This window comes from Cuculus canorus, chromosome 1 (genome assembly GCF_017976375.1).
Source record: "Cuculus canorus isolate bCucCan1 chromosome 1, bCucCan1.pri, whole genome shotgun sequence".
Lineage (NCBI taxonomy): Eukaryota > Metazoa > Chordata > Aves > Cuculiformes > Cuculidae > Cuculus > Cuculus canorus.
In genome coordinates, this window is record NC_071401.1 from 70,818,311 (window position 1) to 70,839,454 (window position 21,144).

The 21,144-nt window shown below is 40.7% G+C and overlaps 1 protein-coding gene across 4 annotated transcripts in view; it reads left to right on the top strand.

Moving 5' to 3' along the window:
* Positions 1-21,144, top strand: part of JADE3 (jade family PHD finger 3) — a 71,161-nt gene that overhangs the window by 32,565 nt on the left and 17,452 nt on the right. For all 4 annotated transcript variants that reach the window (XM_054088136.1, XM_054088153.1, XM_054088130.1 and 1 more), the window contains 5 exons: positions 2,099-2,158; positions 3,435-3,517; positions 12,540-12,697; positions 14,583-14,773; positions 17,020-17,231. In XM_054088136.1, coding sequence (XP_053944111.1) covers positions 2,110-2,158; positions 3,435-3,517; positions 12,540-12,697; positions 14,583-14,773; positions 17,020-17,231 — 693 coding nt within the window. In that variant the 5' untranslated portion in view covers positions 2,099-2,109. The remainder of the gene's footprint in view (positions 1-2,098; positions 2,159-3,434; positions 3,518-12,539; positions 12,698-14,582; positions 14,774-17,019; positions 17,232-21,144) is intronic.

Sequence of the window (21,144 nt, forward strand, 5' to 3'; positions counted from 1 at the left end):
GTCTGGTAACATGCCCGATGGCCAGCAGAGGTGGTGTTGCCACAGGCAGAACCTGCTCCTTTTTAGGGAGGGTTATTTGCTCCGGTGGACTGGGTTTGGCTCCTGGAGTACAAGCTCTCAGACAGGCAATACCATTTCATTTGCTCTTGATTAAAGTCCATGCATTTAAACTTAATGACTTCAAAAGATAGCAGTAGTCTGCTAGTCCACCTCTGATTACCCAGCAGTTAACTTCAAGTCTGGTGCCCCAAAAGCATGCACAAAGACAAGTGCTTCTGGCCCAAGTGCCTTCTACCTGTCAAATGCTTTTGCCTAAGAGATTCATGGAAATGTCTTCATTTGACCAGTGCCTGAACAAGCCACCTCACATTACTGGCTGGAAGTGAAGTCCTGTGATATTTTGGGTATTTTGTCTTTCATGTTGCTCTTCTGTAGGGCACTGTATCCATAGTGTCTGCCTTGTCTCCCTGAGGTTGCTTGAGTGGTGAGAGGGGAGAATTCATGTGAAGTAATTGTTATGTCATGGGAGTTTATAGCTTACTGAAGTCATACAGACGATGCCTTTTGATATCCCATCCTGTTGACCACTGGGTCTGTCTGTCCTCCCCCCAGGTTAGATACCTGACTCAGAAGTTCTCTATTTATCTGCTTGAAAACTGCACGCATCGCTTCCTTTGTCAGCATCCAGGAGTGTGAGAAATGTCTTTTTATAACAGATAGGTCAAAAGTATTGTATTCAATTTCGAGTGATCATTGCGTTGATTCAGTGAACTCACTCTGTTAAATATGAAGGCTGCTGAGAGTTTCCACTAAATTAAACAATTGTGCTGCAGATGATTCAATTACAATCTCTTCAAAGCCTTTGGACAGGCGTCTCTTATCTGGAAGTTTTGTTTATCCAGTGGTCTTTGGATAATCTCAAGACTCCTTGTACAGTGACAAATGTGGACGGTTTACTAAATGGGATATTTAGCTGTTTTGCCTTTTTTTAATGGTATGTTGTGTTGTTTAAAAAATGAAGCTGCTTGTGTTTCAGGTGTGGCACTTCTAATGCTGCAGGCATTTCAGGTTCAGCTGTCTGTAACCTACTTGTGCCTGTCTTGTGCTTAAAAAAAAAAAAGTTGTTTTCTGTTATTGCAGCATCATTTTTTTACTTTTCTAATGATTTGCTCATTGAATCTTTTAAAAAAATAAGGGTGATTTTCATTTTTTCATTTACTGTTATTAATTGTAAACTGTTGTTGGTTATTATTTAGTGAATGTAACATTGAATATTAAAGAATGACAGAACTTATACATGTGGATTTTTCTTGGCACTGGTTTAGAGTATGTAGCTGATCTCTGTTTTGATCTTTCCTTTATTAAGTAGCGATTCAGAACTTTCCTCCTAATTCTCACTGCACACTACGTGTTCAGAAGTAAATTTCAGAAAGTTCACTACCTTTTTTTAATCGAACTGGTGCAGCACTGTGGAAGTATTTATCAGCAATATCCTTCATCACTTCTCAAACTTCTGAAAACCATATTACATGTGAGCTAAGCAGTGATCAGATGATTTAAATTAAATGGCATCAGTCACCTTTTTGCTGTGGTTGTCCATATTTAAAATCTGCCTTTTGTTTTGCGTGGATGTCTTTGCATTGCCACCCTTGTTTTTTAAAGTTGAGTTATATTTCTAAATCCTTGCCTTGCTGTGTATCCACCTTATTTTCTGGCCTCCACCCATCTCTCAGCTAGCGACTGCCACCATGGCAACTCTTCCTCTGGCTGAACAGATGGGACATTGAGTCTCCTCCGAGAGCAGAGTGCTGCTCACGCCCTGCCGGGAATCAGCTGGCAGGTTGCACTCCTTTCTGCAAAATTGAAAGCATGCTCTGCCCAGCAGAGGCACGTTGGCTTTGAGCGTGCTCAGTTTCACAAATAATACTGTGGTCTAATAGTTGCTTGCAGAAATAAAACATAGTGGCTGAACTGGGATTATTTCTGTGTCTGAAAGCTCTTCAGAGGAGCTTTGCCTGTAGTGCAAAGAGCTTGGCGTCAGCCAGCAGCCGGTGATTTTCTGGTAGAATGATTGCCATCAACTTTTTTTTTTATTTAGGATGCGTCAGGATGAAACGCCACAGGCATCTAAGCACCAGTGACAGTTCAGACAATGAGAGTAAGTAGTACCTACTAGTTTTTCTTTGGTCTATCACCCCCTTGTGGTTTCCTTCTGTGGTTTGAGGGCAAACGGTTTCACCTCTTATAATTAAAAAAAAAAAGTTTCTTGCTTGATTTCTTTTTCCATTCTGTGGTCTTTGGTGTTCTGAATCCTGTTACAGGAGAAAAATGAGGCGAAAGATCATGTAAACCGGGAAGGGGTTTTGAGACTACTTACAATTTTGAAAGAGAAACTCGTATATCTTTCCCTTTCAGAGTTGGGAAAAGGAAATCTGCAGTTCAAGAGAATTTTTTGCTGTTTGGGGTCCTATTTTGTATTTGTTTTGGTTCTGGTTTGTTTTTTTTTGAAAGAACTCCCGTTGTGTCTGGTTGTGCAGAGCCTCAACTTTAAAATTACTGGGGGTGGCGAGCTGTTTGAGTAGTGATATGTTAAATTTATATATAAGATAGAGTTTTAACCAGTATGTTGGTTGTTACTTTATCTTCTACTGGTTCTTGATCTATTTTGCTTTGGTCTTTTATACAATTTAGTAAAGATATATTTTTAAACGTTCCTTGGCACACATCTGCCTGAGGTTGCATCTTCCTGTTTTATCCAAACCATCCCCTTGTACAGCAGGGTCTTTTTTGTTTCTTATAAACATTTGCATGTCTGAACACTGTGTACATAATGATGATCCACTGTCATATTCATTGTGAGTCATCAGCATAGCCTGTACTGAAACAGCAACCTAATCTAGTGGAAGGTGTCCCTGCCATGGGAAGGGGGATTGGAACTGGGTGATCTCTAAGGTCCCTTCCAGTACAAACCATTCTATGATTCAGTGATTCTAGGAAATAACATTGTGCCCAGAAACATCTAGACATCACACTGATTTTTTTGTATCTCTTGTCAGCATGCGTTAGTATCATTGCTTCTTCATTTGTGTTTTTTTTAGCACTTGGAAACTCTGTCCTTGGTTTTGCTCCTCCTTCCACTTTGTTAGACAGGAAATTAAGGAAAGTGGTCTGCCTGCTTGTTTCTGTTTACTCATGCTTGTTTTGGGCAGAGCAGAGTGTACCCATAGAATGTGCTGTGGCCTTACAAAGAATGAGTGGAACGGGAGGAGCTGTAATCAGGCCCACAAACTGCTTAAGAGTTTTTTGCTGATGCCTTGTCAAAAAATTATGATAATCCAAAAGATTGGAATGCTTTGTTTTTTACTGAAAAATTAAATGAATTGAAACGACCAATAATGGTCCTTTTTTTCTTTTTTTCTTTTTTTTTTAAACAGGTCCTTCCACTTCCTTTTCTTCTTGTTCGAAATACAGGAGCAAGTCAAAAACACCAGCAAATGAACAAAAGAAACCTGCTGAGGTAAGAACCGAGGTTAAAGATTGGTCTTTGGTAGTTTTTTTGTCATGTAGTTTTTCATGTTTCTCAGCCTTGAAATCGTGAGCTTTGAACTAGTGAGTCCTTTTGTCACCTGTCAAATTCTCCATGAAACCGTGCTTTCCCCGCTGTGCGAGTGTTACAGGAGCTCTGGTGACAGATGTCCCAAAATGACTTATGGCATTTGCAGACAATAAAATGTAGTTCTTTCTTCCCCTGAAATTTAGTCGCATTTTCAAATTGAAAAAGCTGGATGGTCTCATGATTTGAGAGCATTCCACAGAAAGAAGTGGTTCGTGTGTGTGCATATGGGAAGGATACTTTCTGCTTTAGGGTAGAACAGTGGGACACTTAAGTAGGCAAGATGTATGAACAGTGCTTACTCAAATTCTGCCACTTTCTCACTCTCTGCTTTTTACCTTTAATAACGCTTTTTCATACTGCCATCCACACGTGTTTAGGGCCTCTGCATCTCTTGCCACTGTCCCTGGATCTGTATTCACCAACTGAATAAATAGGCATTTATGCACAATCCAGTGCTCAAATCCATTCCGTCAGCCATTCCACTGGTAGCCCTTTTGGGCCCTGCTTTTTCCAGATTTGGTTCTTGCTTTCTCAGGGGCTGTAATAGGATAATAACTGCAAATGAGAGCAGTGTTTCTGGTAGCTAATTCCCTTTCCTTGCTATCACATTCCCTCCAAATAAGTCCTTCGGTGTGCTAGTATGACTGTTGATTCCTAAGGTTACTGAAAAAGACTGAGAAAACACACTTTGCTTTTCTAGAATTTAAAGCTGAGAGTTATGTTCCAGAAGTCATTTTGTGTACTCTAACAGCAGCTTTTTACCTGCCTGGAAACTACTGTGAGAGGTTGCAAAAACTGTATAGATTGTGCTCGTACAGCAAAAGCTATTCAGCAAACATACTTCATGCTTCTTTTTTAAATGCTGCTGACTGGAGGAGTTTGGTTTCGTAAGAACAAGGTAAATGTTAGAGAACATGTCCTTTCTTTGGAAGCTTAATTTTTATCACAAGTTAATTGAAGAAAACTCACTGATTGATTTCTAAAACAGAATCTTGGGTGAATATTTCAATAAAAAGCAAGACTGGCCAGAACTATCTACATAGTGTTTTGTTTGCAGCCACCCAGAAGGTCAGGAAAAGCTTACTGTGGTTTTTGCCTTTAAAATGTTGGTTTGAGGGTGATGGTTCTGTAAGAATTTCAATCTTAAAAGTGTCTTGTGGCTATGAGGTCTTGTAATTTTTGGTTATGTTTGCCTGGGCAATAGCTTTGTTGCTAGCCAAGCTGGGCAGATGGGAGCTAAAACACATGTACTGCCAGACTTGTTGATGTTTCAAATACACCTGAGTGCTAGTCCCTTACCAATTCCTTCTTTCTACTGAGCCATCCAGCTCTCTTCTTGTGTCCCTTCTGCTTAGGGGTTGTCCTATTACTGTTTTCTTTGTCTTTCCTCCACGCTGTCTTTATGTGCACGTGTACATTATAAACAATGATTATGAAGATGTGGTCCATCTGTATAGTATGCAAGCATTCTGTTTATGTAACTTCTAGGAATTCAAATAAGCAGTGATTTCAGTTCCTTCTCTTGAGATCCTCTTTGCTGTTTTCTACCTGTTCCAAGACAAAATCTTGAGCCATTTTGGTGCTTGAAAATGTGAAACTTGGAAGAACAAAATCTGGAAGATACACTTGGAATTAGAGAATTGTATTTCGTGACAGCATCCTTCCACTAATACTGGCATCTTTTTGTCATCTTTCATTTAAGATCCTCCTCCTGGAAAAAAAGAAAGGAGGGAAAAAATCAAGAAGGAAGTCTGAAACCTTACTTCTCCTGAACAGGACATATTGTATCCCAAGTACAATATTTAAAAGTAATGTGAAAAAAGATAAAGTCCTCTGGAAAAATGAAGGAAAGGGAAAGTGACAGTGATAGTCCCTACCACTTTTACCTAAGACTCTTGACTGTCCCTCTGGTTTTGCCTCCCCTTCTGCTAGAAGCAAGCACTCTTTCCAACCCCTTAGAAAGCATATGCTGGAGAATGTGTTAGAAGAAATGCTGTTGTCAGCAGAGCATTGAAATTGATTATTTATGCACCAAGTTGTAACAAGGGTGTAAAGCAAAGACTGAAAAGAGACCCCACTGCACACCCTTCCGAAAATCATCATGTAATTCCATGAGGTTTTTTTGTAGTAGAAATTATCTAGTATCTATTAGTTAGAAATCTAAAATTTCAGGCTGACGGCATCCATTTAGCAAGGGCTCTATTTAACAAGTTGGCATTGCTCTCCTTTCATTCACCTCTGCTTGCCAGGCAGCAGACTGTTTCTCGAGTTATTGATGCAGAAAATCTAAAAGGTCAAAGCTATAAATAGTTGTTCGGGAATATTTTTGCTCGTGGTCTTCATACATTAATTTTTTTCTTTCATGCCAGTAAGACTGGCTTTCTCAATTAAATTGTTTTTAAATACATAGGCTTTTTTCCACTTCCTCAACCATTACCAGCCCAACCCAGCTACCCGAGTTCTCTCTCCAAATAAAAGCTCGGTTTTGGTACCATGACCAACAAGCGATTTAGTGTATCTGTCAGTTGCTTCACAGGACTTGTCTGTATGTTCTATGGTCCTCTGGCTGCCTATAAAAACTGACAAGTGGCTGCAATTGAAGACTGCTCTGCCTTGGATTTCCTCCTAGGTGGTTCAGACTAGAGGCGAGTGCAAGGATGGCCTCAGTGGAGTGAGGTGGTCTGTTGTTACTGCGTAGCAAAGGGCTGTAGTGTTAGAGTGCAAGTGTCAAAGCCCTTTCCCAGAGCCTGACTTAGCCCAGGGGTTTGTCTTGATGCAAAAGGGGTGTTACTGGGTTGGATGTGGGGTCTACTTACCCTGTTCTCCTCCTTGGAGGAGAAGGTGAGAACAACACAAGCCTGTAAGGATGCGTCTTCAGACCATGGTGTTTCTTTATGTAATTTCAAAAGCTCTTCCTTGGTGCTCCCCTCCTGGATTACAATCTATCACAAATTACTGAAATGATGACTTTAAAATTCTGCTACCCAATTAGCTTTAGCATTTACTTTAAATGAGTAAATTGTGTAAGGTAACAGGCACATCCGTAGTGTAAGTCATAACAGTTTTTCAGGCCTTGATGATAATGTTGGCCATGTGCCATTCATGGTATTGCCCCTTACGGATTTAAACCTAGACAGGAGGGGCTCACAAGGCTGAGACATTGGCTGTGTGAGAGTAGCAGGGTAGGAGGCATTTGGATGTCTGGCTCAGCGTGAAGCCTGTACTTTGTAGTTTCCTGTCTCCACAGAAGCTGCAGCAGAAAATGATGACAGAGTAGTTGGAATCATTTTTGCAGGGAAAACCTATTAGCTGGACCGTCCTGAATGTCTGACCGTTTCTTTTCCCTTAGACTAATGGGGTTATGAAAGAGTCTAAGAGGTCTTTATGACACTCAAGCTTATTGTATGTATTTTTTCAGTCCTCTCTCCACCTCAAAACTGTGAAGGAGTTAAATTAACATTGTGCTTCTTTTTAACCCTTCCTATGTAAGATAGCAGTATTTTACCTCTCTTCGCAAATAGGATTTTGAGTGTCACAGCAATAGTAGTTTTTAATCCCTCATTGCTGATAGCGACAGCTGTGTTACCTTGTGAAATGTAGCTTGTCTGATACAAGTAAATCGCCTGCTTTGGTTACTCGGTTATGTGAAACTTTTTAGTGGCATTTAACTGCTACACAAGTCATAGGTCTTGATCCTGAGGAGCACCATGTAAGTTTAGACTCTTGGCAGAAAATGGGATTCATTTTGCTGTTTGAAAGTGTTTGGTTTTGTTCTATGAATGAATGGGCAACATGGTTAAATCATACAGCTTTGCTTAATAGAATAGGAGACTGTTATGTGTGTGCTTACCTTAGAAAATTCTGAATTAACTAGGACATCTGTACCAGCTTCTCAAGGCCTCTGGCAAATGTGCCTTATGCTTTTCAATGAGCCGCTTTTTTAGCCTGCTTAGTTTAGTTGATATATTAAATTATAGTGAATTATTTTTTTAAGTCAGAGGGACAACCTCATTGTTTATTTTTATGATTATTTTTGCTTTGAGATACCATCTCGGGCTATTTGAACTCTTTTAGCAAGAGAATTCATAATGCATAAGGGAATGGAAAAGCTTGCTTTAGAAAAGGCTGATCTGTTTTACCTTTGGAAATGTATGAGCAGTCATAACAGTGAAGTATGAATGGTCTGGAAACAGCAGAACTAGAGCTTCAGTCCTGCCTCTCCCTGTGGTGGAAGGATTAGGGAGAAAAGATTTGGGGGCATGCTATGAATTAAGGCCAAAAGTTAGGAAATCTGTAGCAATTAAAAGGGTATACTTTCCATGCACGATGTAATTAGACTGTGAAGCTCATCTGCTGTAGGAAGTTGCTGAGACTGAAAATTAAACAAGATTAAAAAAGGAATTGGACAGATGATAATGAGTACAGATTTTTCTCAATATCTTTATAAATTAATAGTATTTAAGAAATTGATTGTTACAATGAATCTCAAATTCGAAACTTATGTCTGATTAGCAAGCAGAAGGAAACTTGACATGTTCTTGCACATTCTTCTGGCTCGTGAGATACTGTCAGAAACATGGTATTAGGTAGGGTTGATTTAGTATCTGATTTCTTGGCTTTTTCTATACATACTTTTAAAAGAGGCTAGAATGATTCATGGCTACTTGGAAGAAGAGTACAATATTTCATTTGCCTGAGACCTGGCTAATCCATAAAAGTAGTTTTAGGGAGCAGGGGTTCAAACATAATGTTTCACTGCAGAGCATGTCCAAATTGTGTAGATGTTTGAGAACTATGAATTTGATGCTGCACTTACTCCTATCTGTCCCAGCTTTTTTAACATCTGAAATTTCGCGGTCTAGTCAGTGTATATGCCTGGAACTGTAGCTTCATTTCCATTTAAAAATAATTTTGTTGCTTTTTATTTACTTCACTACCAAAAAAAATGAATCAAGGAAAAAAAACCCAACCCAGTCTTGAGCCTCCAGGCTCCTCTATAATAAGATGTCTTAATTCAGATCAGCCAGATTGCAATGTATTAATAGAAAAACTCTACCTCTCCAGGATGAGCCCACCAAATTCTGTCCTTAGAGCTTCCTCCTTCCTAAGTGGGCAGTCTTTTGCACCTATTATGAAACATCTATACAGACACTGAACTATGCCTGGCTACTATGTGGCTGTATTACTTGTAATAGGTCATATTACAATTCGGCTTTTGTTTATTATTTGTGGGATGACTTTAGGTGTAAGCTGCTGCTTTATAAGTGTATATAAGTTTTGCTGAGGGTGCTCTACTTGAGAGCTACAGTGGCAGTCACTCCAATGCTTATGAGAATAAAAAAGTTACTAGAGTTTTTCAAAGGTGAATGAAAGAAGGTTATTTGACCCCAAACATGATGAATAGCTCTGTTGTTATTTACTTAGCACTTTACAGAAAGTCACCACTGTAGTTTGATTACTTGGCACCTGGAATTTTGAAGTTGACCTTTGAGATGGGTTGTGAAAGATGACCAAAAATCCAGGAAAATAATTGCTGTTTCAGCTTTCTCTGGTTAGATAGGATATTGGCCCTGGTTCCACCCTGTTTTTCATGAAAGGTGTCTGAGAATCTACTCCTGTGGGGGGACTGGATGGAACACAGTAGTTTCCTCCTGCCTTTTAAAAATCATAGCTCAGTGTTTCTGGAGCAGAGAATCTTCTGACTCCCTGAGCGGTGGGCATATGAGTGGAAATGTGTATTGCTGACTTGCTCAGGACCCTGGCGGGCGTAGGGGAAGCCTTGAGACTGAAGCAATTAGATGCAATCCAGCAGAAATCCTGCTTTGATCATAACAACAGAGCAGTTCACCTATAATTTACTTAAACCTTTGAGCTGTGGTTCCCAGTTGTGACCTAGGCACCTGTGACAAGTGGCTGACCCTTGTTGGGGGTTTGTAGGCAAGTGGTCAAAGCACCTGAAAGCTCTGAGTGTCACAAGAAGAAATATCAGTTCTCTTTCCATTTTTAAGAGATGACACAATCCATCTGTTTTCCCTCACACGTGCATTTGGGCAAGACAAAGTGAATGAGGAATGGCACTGCTTGCAGAGGGGAATTGGAGAAGGGATTTGACTTTTTTTTTGTTGTTTGTTTGTTTTTTCTCCCTTTTTTTTTTAATATGGCTTTAGGTTTGTAATGGTCATGAACAAAAGGTGCAAATTGGATCTTTGAAATGTTCAGCAAAGGTGTTGTCACGATTTAGCCCTGGTCTGGCCAATTTTGGCAGCTAAAACCAAGCAGTTGGGCTTACAGTTCCCTTTCGCCCTACTGGATGGTCTTTAAGTTCCCTTCCAACCCAAATCGTTCTATGATTCTATACTCTTGAGGAGGAGTGTGTCCAGATAGAAATGCTTATTAGGCTAGACCTGGCATGCTCATTTTTCAGGTCTTCTCAGTGTGTGTGATACTAAAATGAAATTGAAGGGTTATGTTTTCTGTATGGTAAGAAATACATCTGTTTGTGGGTGACTGAAAGGTTACCGCAGCATTTCATGGGCTGACTGTGGAAGTGAAGGTGGTCCTTGCCAAGAGGAGACTGTGCTGTGGGGTGGATTAGCTGTTGCTTTATGGATACAGTTAGTAAAGGAGGTACTTTTTTTGGACGCTTAATTTGAAAACAGAAACAACCAGGTGGAAAAGATGGCTATATAAATCCTGAAGGCCTGTGTGGGCTCTTTGTTGAGTTGGCTTAGTTCATAGCCTTGAGGCTGACTGCTGAAGTGAAATTTACTTGATTTGTCAGAAAGGTCTCTTTGGGTTTCCCTAGGTGTTTTAGTTTACTTCCATTACAAAGGAAATATAGAGTAAGTGTTCTTATACATTGTCCTCTGAGAGTTTTTTACTGTTGGAAGACCTTGCTTGGCCACATGTGAAGAAAGGAAGAATGATGAGAGCTAGAGATTGTAATGATTCCAGACGCCTGACGGAAGCTCTCTATTGCACTGTTATCACAAGTATAAGTAAGCAAGTCTTAGGAAGTCTTGGTGGAGTTTTGGGATTTCTTAAGATTTCAACAGTTATATTTATACTGGTTAAACCTTTGACCTTCAGTGGTACATCTATTGTAAATTTTAGACAACTGAAGCAGCAAACTTAATATTGTGGCACAGTGATGGTGTGGTCACTACTATACAGTGGTCAAAAAACTCCACAAAGAAGTCCATACTCCAGGGGATTTGTCCTATAAAAACCAGAGATGATACAGTTCATGTATGTAATGGATGATCAGAAAATGAATTTGCAGCTAAACAATGTAATTAGACTACTGATGCTTTAAATAGCATTTTTCATCTAATGATTGAAGACTAGTGGGCTTCATATGAAGCACTCCACTTCTGTATTGTGTCAGTGCCCTGTCCTTGGAAACATTCACAGGCAAGTTGGATGAGGCTTTGAGCAATCTGATCTTGTTGAAGATGTCCTTGCTTACTGCAGGGAGTTGGACTAAATGACCTTCATGGTCCCTTATAATCCAAACCATTCTGTGATTCAGATTTTGGTACAGGCCTGTTGAGTACCTGAGGAGTTTTACAGATAATGCATCAGTAGCAAATAAGAGAGCCCTGAGTTTGTGTTTCCGAGTTCCCTCAGTCAGCCTGCTCTCCCAGCAGCCCACGTGAGATGCAGTAGTAGGACATGATGAAGTAACACCAGTGTTCCAGGTCATCAGCAGCTTGTTTCAATACCTGGTTTTAGCATAGAGCCTTTTTTAATGATGTTTACTTGATGATTTCCAAGAACAGCTGAGAATTTTTGCAGTAGGCATAACCGGTCTGGTGCTGTCAAATTGAAAAGGGTACGTGAAGATATTTGGCTCTGAGATATTTTATTACTCCTCTGGCTATAAAACTGAATTACAAAGAAGAGAGTTCAACCTGCCACAGATTATTGCAGGGATATTTTCAGTTTCATTTTATTGCCCTTGGAGGATTTGTTTTCTCGTTATGATAATGCAGTTAATTACTTGTGATCTCCCCCTAACACCAAGACACAGTCACTGTTTTGCTTTTATGAATGTTAAACTGGTGTGGCGTAGCAGTGGATTAAAACATAAAGGATATGTGTGCCCTTTATTTAGACTGTAGGCACCTGTATTTGACAGACATTGACGTTAAGTAAGCTTTAAGATGACTGATAATCATTGTTGCGTGCCTGTCAAAACTTAATCCTCTTGAGTGTTGTGGCTGGAGGTTTGCAGTGATGGGTTTACTTTATTTCACGATGGCACATTTCATTGTCTAAGTTTGCCAAAGGATGATGCTGAGGCTGGATTGCGTCGCTGTGCCCGCATCACTGGAATTCAGGCACAGAGCAGCATAGGTCTTGTCTGTCAGCAAAGGCAGGTGTTTATCTCTCATCCCAGGGATCCTGGCCAGTAAAACTTCAAGTGGTTTTACTAAGTGAACATGTGCGTATACACCAATTTCACCATGGCAGCTGTTCATAGCCCATGAGGAATGTGCCAGTTTAAAGAAGATGAACTGAGTAAAAGAAAAGGATGTGCCACCTTGTGTTTAAGTTGATGTAGATCGTACAGGCTGGCAAGTAAAATGAGATGTTTGAAAGTGATACGGTGAGGAGTCTTAAATTGGATGGAGGCCTCCTTTCCCTTCTCCTTGGTTGTCTGTGACAGCCTTCTTCCCTCTGATTAGTCTTCAGAGAGCAGTGTGGCTTTGAGTTAGTGTAAACTTATTGCCATACTGTGCTGATACACTGAAAATTAATAATCCAGGTAATTTCAAATTGACTTGTTTGTGTGTCAGTACTCTTTAAAAAAAAATTATCAAGGTGTGAATTGTTTCAGTGTAGATTAGGAAAAAACCTACTGCTTCCTTACCTGCAACATTCTTTCTCAAGCCACTCTTTTCCCCGGTGTTTCTTGCAGGTGTTCCGCAAGGATCTCATTAGTGCCATGAAACTACCAGATTCTCACCATGTCAACCCTGATGAATATTATATCTTTGCGGACACGTGGAAGCAAGAATGGGAAAAAGGGGTTCAAGTTCCAGCCAGTCCAGAAACTATTCCACAGCCTTCTCTCAGGTAATGGCGATTGGACACAGGTCACGTATGTAAGACATCAGCTTAGAGGAGGTGGCCTTTCAAATATAGGTTGTCTAAGTGCAGGCAGCTTTTCTGTGTTACTGTATTTAAACCTCCAACGCAGCAGCCTTCGAGCATGTTCTTAAACCAAACAAATATCGATTTGGAAAACATTTCTGTGGCACTGAAGTCCAGATCTGGTTCTGTCTGTGCTCTGTTTTATAGCATCTACATTGGGAGTTTAAAATGGGGGTCTTTCTTTTGGAGTCACATGGGGCTATGGATTGAAAACTGTTTCTCATTTGAATATGGCAAGTTTAATAAATTAAAAGTAAACCCAAATCTTACATGTTACTTGAAAGACTTCACTGGAAAGCATGATGACGTAGAGCAGTAGGCATACAGTAGTTACTGATGCCTGATAAAAAAAAAGTGACTAGCCTGTTCATATAATTTAATTCTCGTTATTGTTGCCAAAGCTTTTAACCCTTTCTGCCTTCTCTTGCCAGATGGCTGGTTAACTTTATTGAACTTCAGTGATATCAGTTTTAGGAGACATATAAATAACCTTTCGTTCTTTCACGTTGTGCTTAGACTAGGAAAACATAACAGTATAGTCCTGCAGCCCTTTCTGGTGGAAACAGTGTGTTTCAACATAGAAATGTTATTGCCAGCATGGTCTTTGAGACAAAGATAAATTAATTGTCCATTAAAGTGCTGATCCCAGCATAATTTAATTTCTACTGAGGCTATTGTTGGTGCCAGGTTATTAAAAAATAAATATATTGCATCTAATACCAGCAGTATTACATTAGAAGAAAAAATTGCTATAAATTTGGGTGGACCAGAGAAATGAAAAGCTCACAAGGGAATGAGAGGAAAAAATGAGAAAGGTGAAGGGGGAGGAAGAATAGCAGAAGAACCTTGTTTGAGCTAACACTGACAACCCACATAGTCCAGTAGGAATTATGTGAGTTACTGCTTGACTGCTGCCTGCTTCTTCTTTACTCCTCTTGCCTTATTTCTCAGTTTTTCTTTTCTCCTGGTCCTGTGGAGGGTTAGCTCCAGGAAGCATGCAGAGCTGCTCACACGTGGCACTGTTCCATTCAGTATCTGCCTGACTTCCATTCACATGCGGGGGCCTCTTGCATTGAGTTCAGAGAAAGATTGACTTTCTCTACCTAAGGTCAGTCTTTCCATTCCCATAGGCTAGTTTACTAACCAAATGCTGAGTTTTATCTCTTGAAATAATTGAAAGATTGAAAACACCAATGTTTTTCCCCCTTGCTTCCTGGATGATTTTCAGCTGTTTTTTCCAGTTTACATTTTTGCTTGGCATCAGAATGATTCTTGGGTGACAAATATAACACATTTGTAACCTGGATAAAGTGTCATTTACAAAATAAGGGTAGACTGTTTATGCCAAATGAAGAGCAACCATCTCTCCCTTCCACTCCACGCTGCAGTACAATAAATCAAGCTTTCCTGAAAAAGCTGTTATTGTCAAGAAATCATTGGGTAAGATTTCCTTCTATCTTTAAGAAGAATATAGAACAAAGAATGTAGGGGCTCTTGTGCATAATACTTCCTGTGAGTTTCAAAACCACTTGCAACATTGCACTAGTAGCATTTGTTAAATTGAAAATCAAATACCCAGGGTTACATTTTTAAAAAGGATTCTGTATATGTAGCAAACCTTAGTACATTTTGTTTGAAAAAATGATGTGTACAGAATCCCGTCTCCCCAGCCTTACACTTACCCAGCTAGTTTAAAATCTGTGAAACACTAGGTTTCTTTGCACTTGACAGCAAATATTTCCCGTCTTTCAAAATAGGTCTTAAAAAGCTGTAACTTCCCATTTCTTATTTTTTGTTTTCACACTAGGGTTGTAGCAGAAAAGGTGAAAGAAGTACTGTATACACGGCCCAGGAAATACATCCACTGTTCCAGCCAAGAGCCAACAGAACCAGGGTACATCAACATTTTGGAACTGGCAGAATCTATGTGTCGCTATGATTTGGATGATATGGACATCTTTTGGCTTCAGGAGCTAAATGAAGAGCTTACAGAAATGGGTAATGTTATAACACGTTCTGATTTTAAAGCGAGCAGTTAATTTCTGCTGTTTGAGTGGTCTGCTGTGTGAGATCTCTTAAAGGTTGCTGTGTGAGAATGGAATGGAAATGCTAAGAAATATGGGAGGTGAAAATGATTAAAATAATTACTTGTTTCAGTTAATGTTTTATGTTTTACGCATTGTGCCTAAAAACTTCTACACGTTCAAAATCATGTGCAACTTCTGCAGACTGAGGCAGGAGAGAAAAAGCCCACACCAGGTGGAATTAATTATAGGACTTCAAAAGTTAAAAATTCTATGTAGGAAAGGCAGATGTTTCCATTTCTTGAACTTGAACAAATTATTGCTACGGATTCAGAGTTCAGGAAAGCTTGCATGCTGGGCTCTTAACAGAGTAATTAGGTTTCACACATGTTAGCCCATTTAAAATCAGCTAAGTAAACTTTCTTTTTTCCATGCAAGTTTTGGGTATAGAGGCCTATGAGGAGGTGTGAGCTATTGAAGATAATCTTGGAATTGTCACTGGAATAACTGAGTTGTGGCAGAATAGTCTGTGTGGTTGGCATTCTTTCATGGATGATTTTAGGTCCTTTAGGCAGGACAGGTGGGCAAGAGAGTGAGATATTGGTCATCTTCTGAATTTGCTGTTCACAAACAAGGAAGAACTTGTAGGGATGTGATAATTGATAGCAGACTTGGCTGAAGTAGCTATGAAACAGTGGTGGCTGATATCCTGAGAGAAATGAGGAAAGAAAGTAGCCTTCTGGTCCTGGAGTTCTGAAGAGCAGAACTTACTTATGTGCGTAACTGGTAGGTGGGACCTGGGAGGCATCTCTTTGAAGAGTGGGACTGCTCGAGAGAGAGCAGGACTTCAGGGTAGTTTCTTACAAGCACAGGAAACATCCATCCAGATATTCAGGAAAACAAGCAGATGTGTCAGGAGACTGGTGTGGTGAAGGAGGGGACTCATGCCTAAGCTCCAGTGTCAGAGGACATGTCTATGAGGTTGAAACGAAGATAAGCTTCCCAAGCATACAAGGATGCTATTAGCAGAAGCTCTTAGCTTTTCTGCTGGGCAGATCTCCATCCATGGAGATTTTCAAGATCTGACTAGACATACTTTTTGAGCAACAACCTTGTCTGGATGCAGTGTTGACTCTGCTTGAAGCCAGGGACTGGGCTGGAGCCCTCTGAAGGTCCCTTCCCACCTGAGTGATTCTGTAATTCTTTTAATTCATGGAGTGAGAAAATATCTGGGCAACAGAAAGAAAAGTTTAATGGCAGAAGGCACTTTGTATTGGCAGTCATTTACTTTTTCCATCTCCCTGTTTATCATTTGCAATAGGGAGTCAGAATCAGTAGTCATATTCTTGCGTGTAGTCCAGCAGTTAAAATGTTAGCATCTAATGTGAATGTTACATAAATATCCCAGCCTTTGAAGGTCTGAGTAGATAGTGAACTATGGGCAGCAGCAGCATTTTTGACGGAGGATTTTGAGAGGATACAGTTTGGAGATGTCTGGTAGCTGTGAACGTTGTAGGGTTTCTTATGCAGCGTGCGTCCAGAGCTGCAAGCTGAGGATGGGTCTCAGCAAATTCTTTTTAAGTGATTCTCCTTATGCTAAGTTTGATTAGTGGTAAGTGTATCTAGCATATGTAGTGTTCAAATGAACAGATAGTATGGATTGCCAACAGTGTATTTATCTACTATTTTATTTTTTAAAAAAACAACAGACCTTTAAAAGCACTTTTCATAACTATCATGCTCAGTAGCATACTGGTTGGTGGCAAATTCTGTGTCTTTATAAGATCTAAGTGTTCTTGATAAGTTTTATATTCTAGGGAGTTAGTCTTTGGAACATTTTGTGTCAGTTTGGAAGGACATTGTGTGTTATTTTGGATGTCACCAATGTTTCTTGAAGTGGTGGAAGTAGAGGAAGCATTGTATGGGAGCAGTGAACAGTTACAGAACTCGTTTATCCTATGTGCTCCAGTGTTTTCTTCAAGGTGCACTCTTATGTACAACTTAAACTTTTACTCCAGCAGTTCTATTTGTATTTATAAAATAATGCTACAATTAGCCAGTGACTGAAATAGATTTTCCACTTTTGTTTTTAGTACGTGTGATGGGATAGAAGATGCTGTGTCTGCTACTTTACTTGCTGACAGTTGTCCTCTCTTCCTGCGTCTTGGACTTAGTGAGAGGCACCTGACTGCCCTCTAATTTCTCTTCTTTATTCTGCAGGATGTGGGCCCCTGGATGAAAACACAATGGAAAAGACAATAGAAGTGCTGGAACGACATTGTCATGAGAACATGAATCACGCTATTGAGACTGAAGAAGGATTGGGTATTGAATATGATGAAGATGTCATCTGTGATGTGTGCCGGTCCCCTGACAGTGAAGATGGGAATGACATGGTGTTTTGTGACAAGTGTAATATCTGTGTCCATCAGGTTAGTGTCTGCAGAAATGCTGACTCCCATTTCCTTCGTTTAACTTGGCAACTGTGCACTCCGGGGGAAGTGGTGGAGTCACCATCCCTGAAGGTGTTCAGAAAAAGTGTAGACGTGGCACTTCAGGACATGGTTTAGTAGACATGGTGGTGTTGGGCTGACAGTTGGGCTTGGTGATCTTAGGGGTTTTTTCCATCCTTAATGATTCTGCGATTCTGTGGAATTCGAAGTGATACTAAATGTTAACTGGAAGGCTTTATGATTTTCTAAGTGTAAAGGGATGTGCAATACTAAGTTGAGTTTTTGTACCCGGGCGGAATAGATTAAGTGGTCTAGCATGGTGAATATGTGAACATGTAGAGACTAAAAGGAACATGAAGTGTGTTCTTGGGACTTGCAAGTACTTCCTCTGTGACCGTAAACAATTTCCCCCCTGTTATTAAACCTGCTTTTGAAGATAAACAGGGCAGGAAATGGTCTTGCCTATATGTGAAGAATCTAAAGATCATTTGTTTTAGAGCTGGGTTTTTTCCTCCTTGACTGACTGTTGATTGGCCAGACATGGGCTGTCCAAATTTAGCCATCTGAAACCACATGTAGGCACTTGAACAGACTGATCTTTTTTAGAAGGCATAAGCACCTGCAATAACTGTGCTCTCAGTCTCAATGTTGCTCACGTTTAAAGCGTTTCAGATGTAGCCAAGACTTCACACTGACTGAGCTCAGTATAGTCAGGCAGGGGTATCCTTACAATCAAAAAAGGAATATGAATCCTGTGGCTTCTGTGTGTCCTGTTCTGGAAGGAGTTTTTGCTGTAAATTGAAAAGAGACCAAGAAGGTTTTTTTAAAAAATGTATTTTTGTACTGACTGCAAGTAATACTGGGAAAGCGTATCTGGCTGAGAAAGGACTTGTCATCTCCCTGCTCACAGTGGGCTGGCTTCCAGCCTGGCCGCTTTCCTGATTTGATTCACCGCGTGAAGCAGCCACGTGAGCCTCAGTGCCAGTAACACAACCAGTGACAGAAATGCGGCCAGCAGCTGGGCCGCCTGCTTCAGCCTCTGCTTGTGCCTCTTCAAAAGTAATGATGAATTTGCAGTTGGAGGCTCATGGTTGCCTGCTGACAGCTGAGCTTCAGCTGATGGCCTGCTGTCTCCTTGCTACTGCCCCTTCCCCACGCCAGATCTGCCCCAAACAGATCCGAACAACAATCCAAAAAAACCCCATTTTTTAATCTCAATCGACCACTGGTTCACCAAGTATATTCATGGTATCATTGAGTTTGGAAAAGGCCTCCTAAAATCATCAAGTCTAGCCATCAACACAATACCACCGTGACTACTAAACCATGATCTGAAGCGCCACATCTACACAGGTTTTGAACACTTCCAGGGATGGTGACTTCACCACTTCCCTGGGCAGCCTGTTCAATGCTTCATCACTCTTCCAGTAAAGAAATTTTTCCTAATATCTAATCTAAACTGCCCCCCCGCACAACTTGAGGCCATTTCCTCTCATCCTGTGATTTGTTATTTGGGGGAAGAAACCAGCACCCACGTCACTACAGCTTCCTTTCAAGTAGTTTTAGAGAGTGGCAAGGTGTCCCCTCAGCTGCCTCTTCTCCAGGCAAAATAGCCTGAGTTCCCTCAGCCGCTCCTCATAACACTTGTGCTCCAGACCTTTCACTAGCCTCATTGTCCTCCTCTGGATATGCTCCAGCACCTCAACGTCTTTCTTGTACTGAGGGGCCCAAAACTGAACACGGTATTTGAGGTACAGCCTCACCAGCACGTTTTCCCAGGTCCTTTTCCACCAGGCAGCTTTCCAGCCACACTTTTCTAAGCCTACAGGGTTGCGTGGGATTGTTGTGAACAAAGTGCAAAGCAGAGCACTTGACCTTGTCCAGTCTCACACAGTTGTCCTCGGCCCATCAATCCAGCCTGTCCACTTCACATGCAGAGCCTTCCTGCCCTCAAGCAGGTCAGCACTTCTGCACAATTTGGTGTCGTTTGCAGACTTACTGAGGAAGTGCTCAATCCTCTCATCCAGATCATTGGCTAAGATATTAAAGACTAGCCCCAAAACTGACCCCTGGGAAACACCACCTGTGAGTGGCTGCCAACTGGATTTAGCTCCATTCATTACAACTTTCTGGGCTCGATCATCCAGCCATTTTTTTTACCTAGCAAAGAGTACACCTGTCTAAGCTATGGGCTGCCAGCTTCTCTAGGAGAAGGCTGTGGCAAACAGTGTCAAAGGCTTTACTGAAGACAAGGTAAATTTAACATCCACAGCCTTTCCCTCATCCACTAGGCTGGTCAGCTGGTCATAGAAGGAGATCAGGTTGGTCAAACAGGATCTGCCCTTCATCAGCCTGTGCTGGCTGGGCCTGAACCCGTGGTTGGCCTGCACTTCCTTGCCTGGTGAACGCATTCAAGATGAACCACTCCATAATCTTTCCTGGTACTGATGTTAGGCTGACAGGCCTGTAGTTCCCTTCTTGTAGATGGGTGTCACCCTGGCAAGCCTCCAGTCATCTAGGACCTCCCCTGATGATCAGGGCTGCTTATAAATGATGGAGTGTCTTAGCAAGCTCCTCTGCCAGCTCCCTTGGTACTCTTGGGTGGATCCCACATGGTCCCGTAGACTTGTGGTTGCCTCAGTTCTGTTTGTTGTCGCGCAGTTTAGAGGTGTGAGGGAGGAAGAATGTGAAAGATTTCCCCTTTTATGGTGACTTTTCGTGCTCACTCAAACACTGGTTTAGTGGTCTAGGCCTCCTCCACTCATTAGTTGGGTTGAATTAAAAAATAGTTGCAGTCCATTGAGAACCCCCTCAGTGTGATCTTAGGTGTAGTGCCACTTCTTGCTTTAGTCATAGAAAGAATGCTGCTATGAATGTGCCACATAAGGGGGAAAAAAAATCACTGGTAAAATGTAGATTACAGCTCCCCCTGTTGGGTTTTTGCAACAATTGTTGCGTCAAAATTGCAGTTTTATGTTAGTCAGTCTTGCAGAATCTAATTCAGGGAAGTCCCCCTCTCGACCAGCCTGACATAAATGTGCAGTGTTTTATGTTATCACGTCATACTGAATACTGAGATCTTATAATGAGAAGGCTGGGAAGGCAAATATGGAAAGTTTCTACTAGATTAGAATGTGGAAGGCTGGTTACAGCTAATGATCCTGTTCTGTTGAGGCTTTCAGTGTTTCTCTTCCCAGAGATGGTGTTGGTAATGGTGGGATCTCCTCTGAAACCCACCTTTTTGATAAAGCTTTTATTTAATGCAGTTGAATGGAGTTAGACTTGGTAGCGGCCAATGGTTTCAGATACACTCAGCTTTAATATATATGTCTGTGCATGAGGATATATCTAGATACACGTGTAGTTAGGCTTTAAGAGCTGCTAGAAATTTGAATTGGAACGCAGACTAAATTTTTTTCTTTTTGTTTTTAATTTTCAGACTTATTTTCTGAGGAGTCAAGTGCAATCCTCAGGAAATAGACATAAATCCCAGCACCTCATAATTTCAGTATACGCTATAATTTTTGTTGCGATGTTATATGAATATTTAAAATAAACAAATCCACAGACATGTAGCTGCAAAGGTAATTTATTGTTTCAGGAAACGGTCTTTGGTCAAGCAACTTATAACCTTTCACATCTAAATAGAATTATTTAGAGTTATTAGTGGTAGGATATTGCAATTTTAAAAACGGTTTAGACAGCAAAGCTGATTTAAAGAGCTATCTGGGTTTTGCTTCAGAAATTTATAAGTCACTGAAAGCAAAGAAGCAGTTTTTTTAAGACCAGTGGTATGCACTCACAATGGTAATGTTTTACACCATAAACAAATAGGACAGCACGCATTTTAAGAAGAAACCAGCAAAAAAAAAACCTTTGCTTTAGAGGCTGC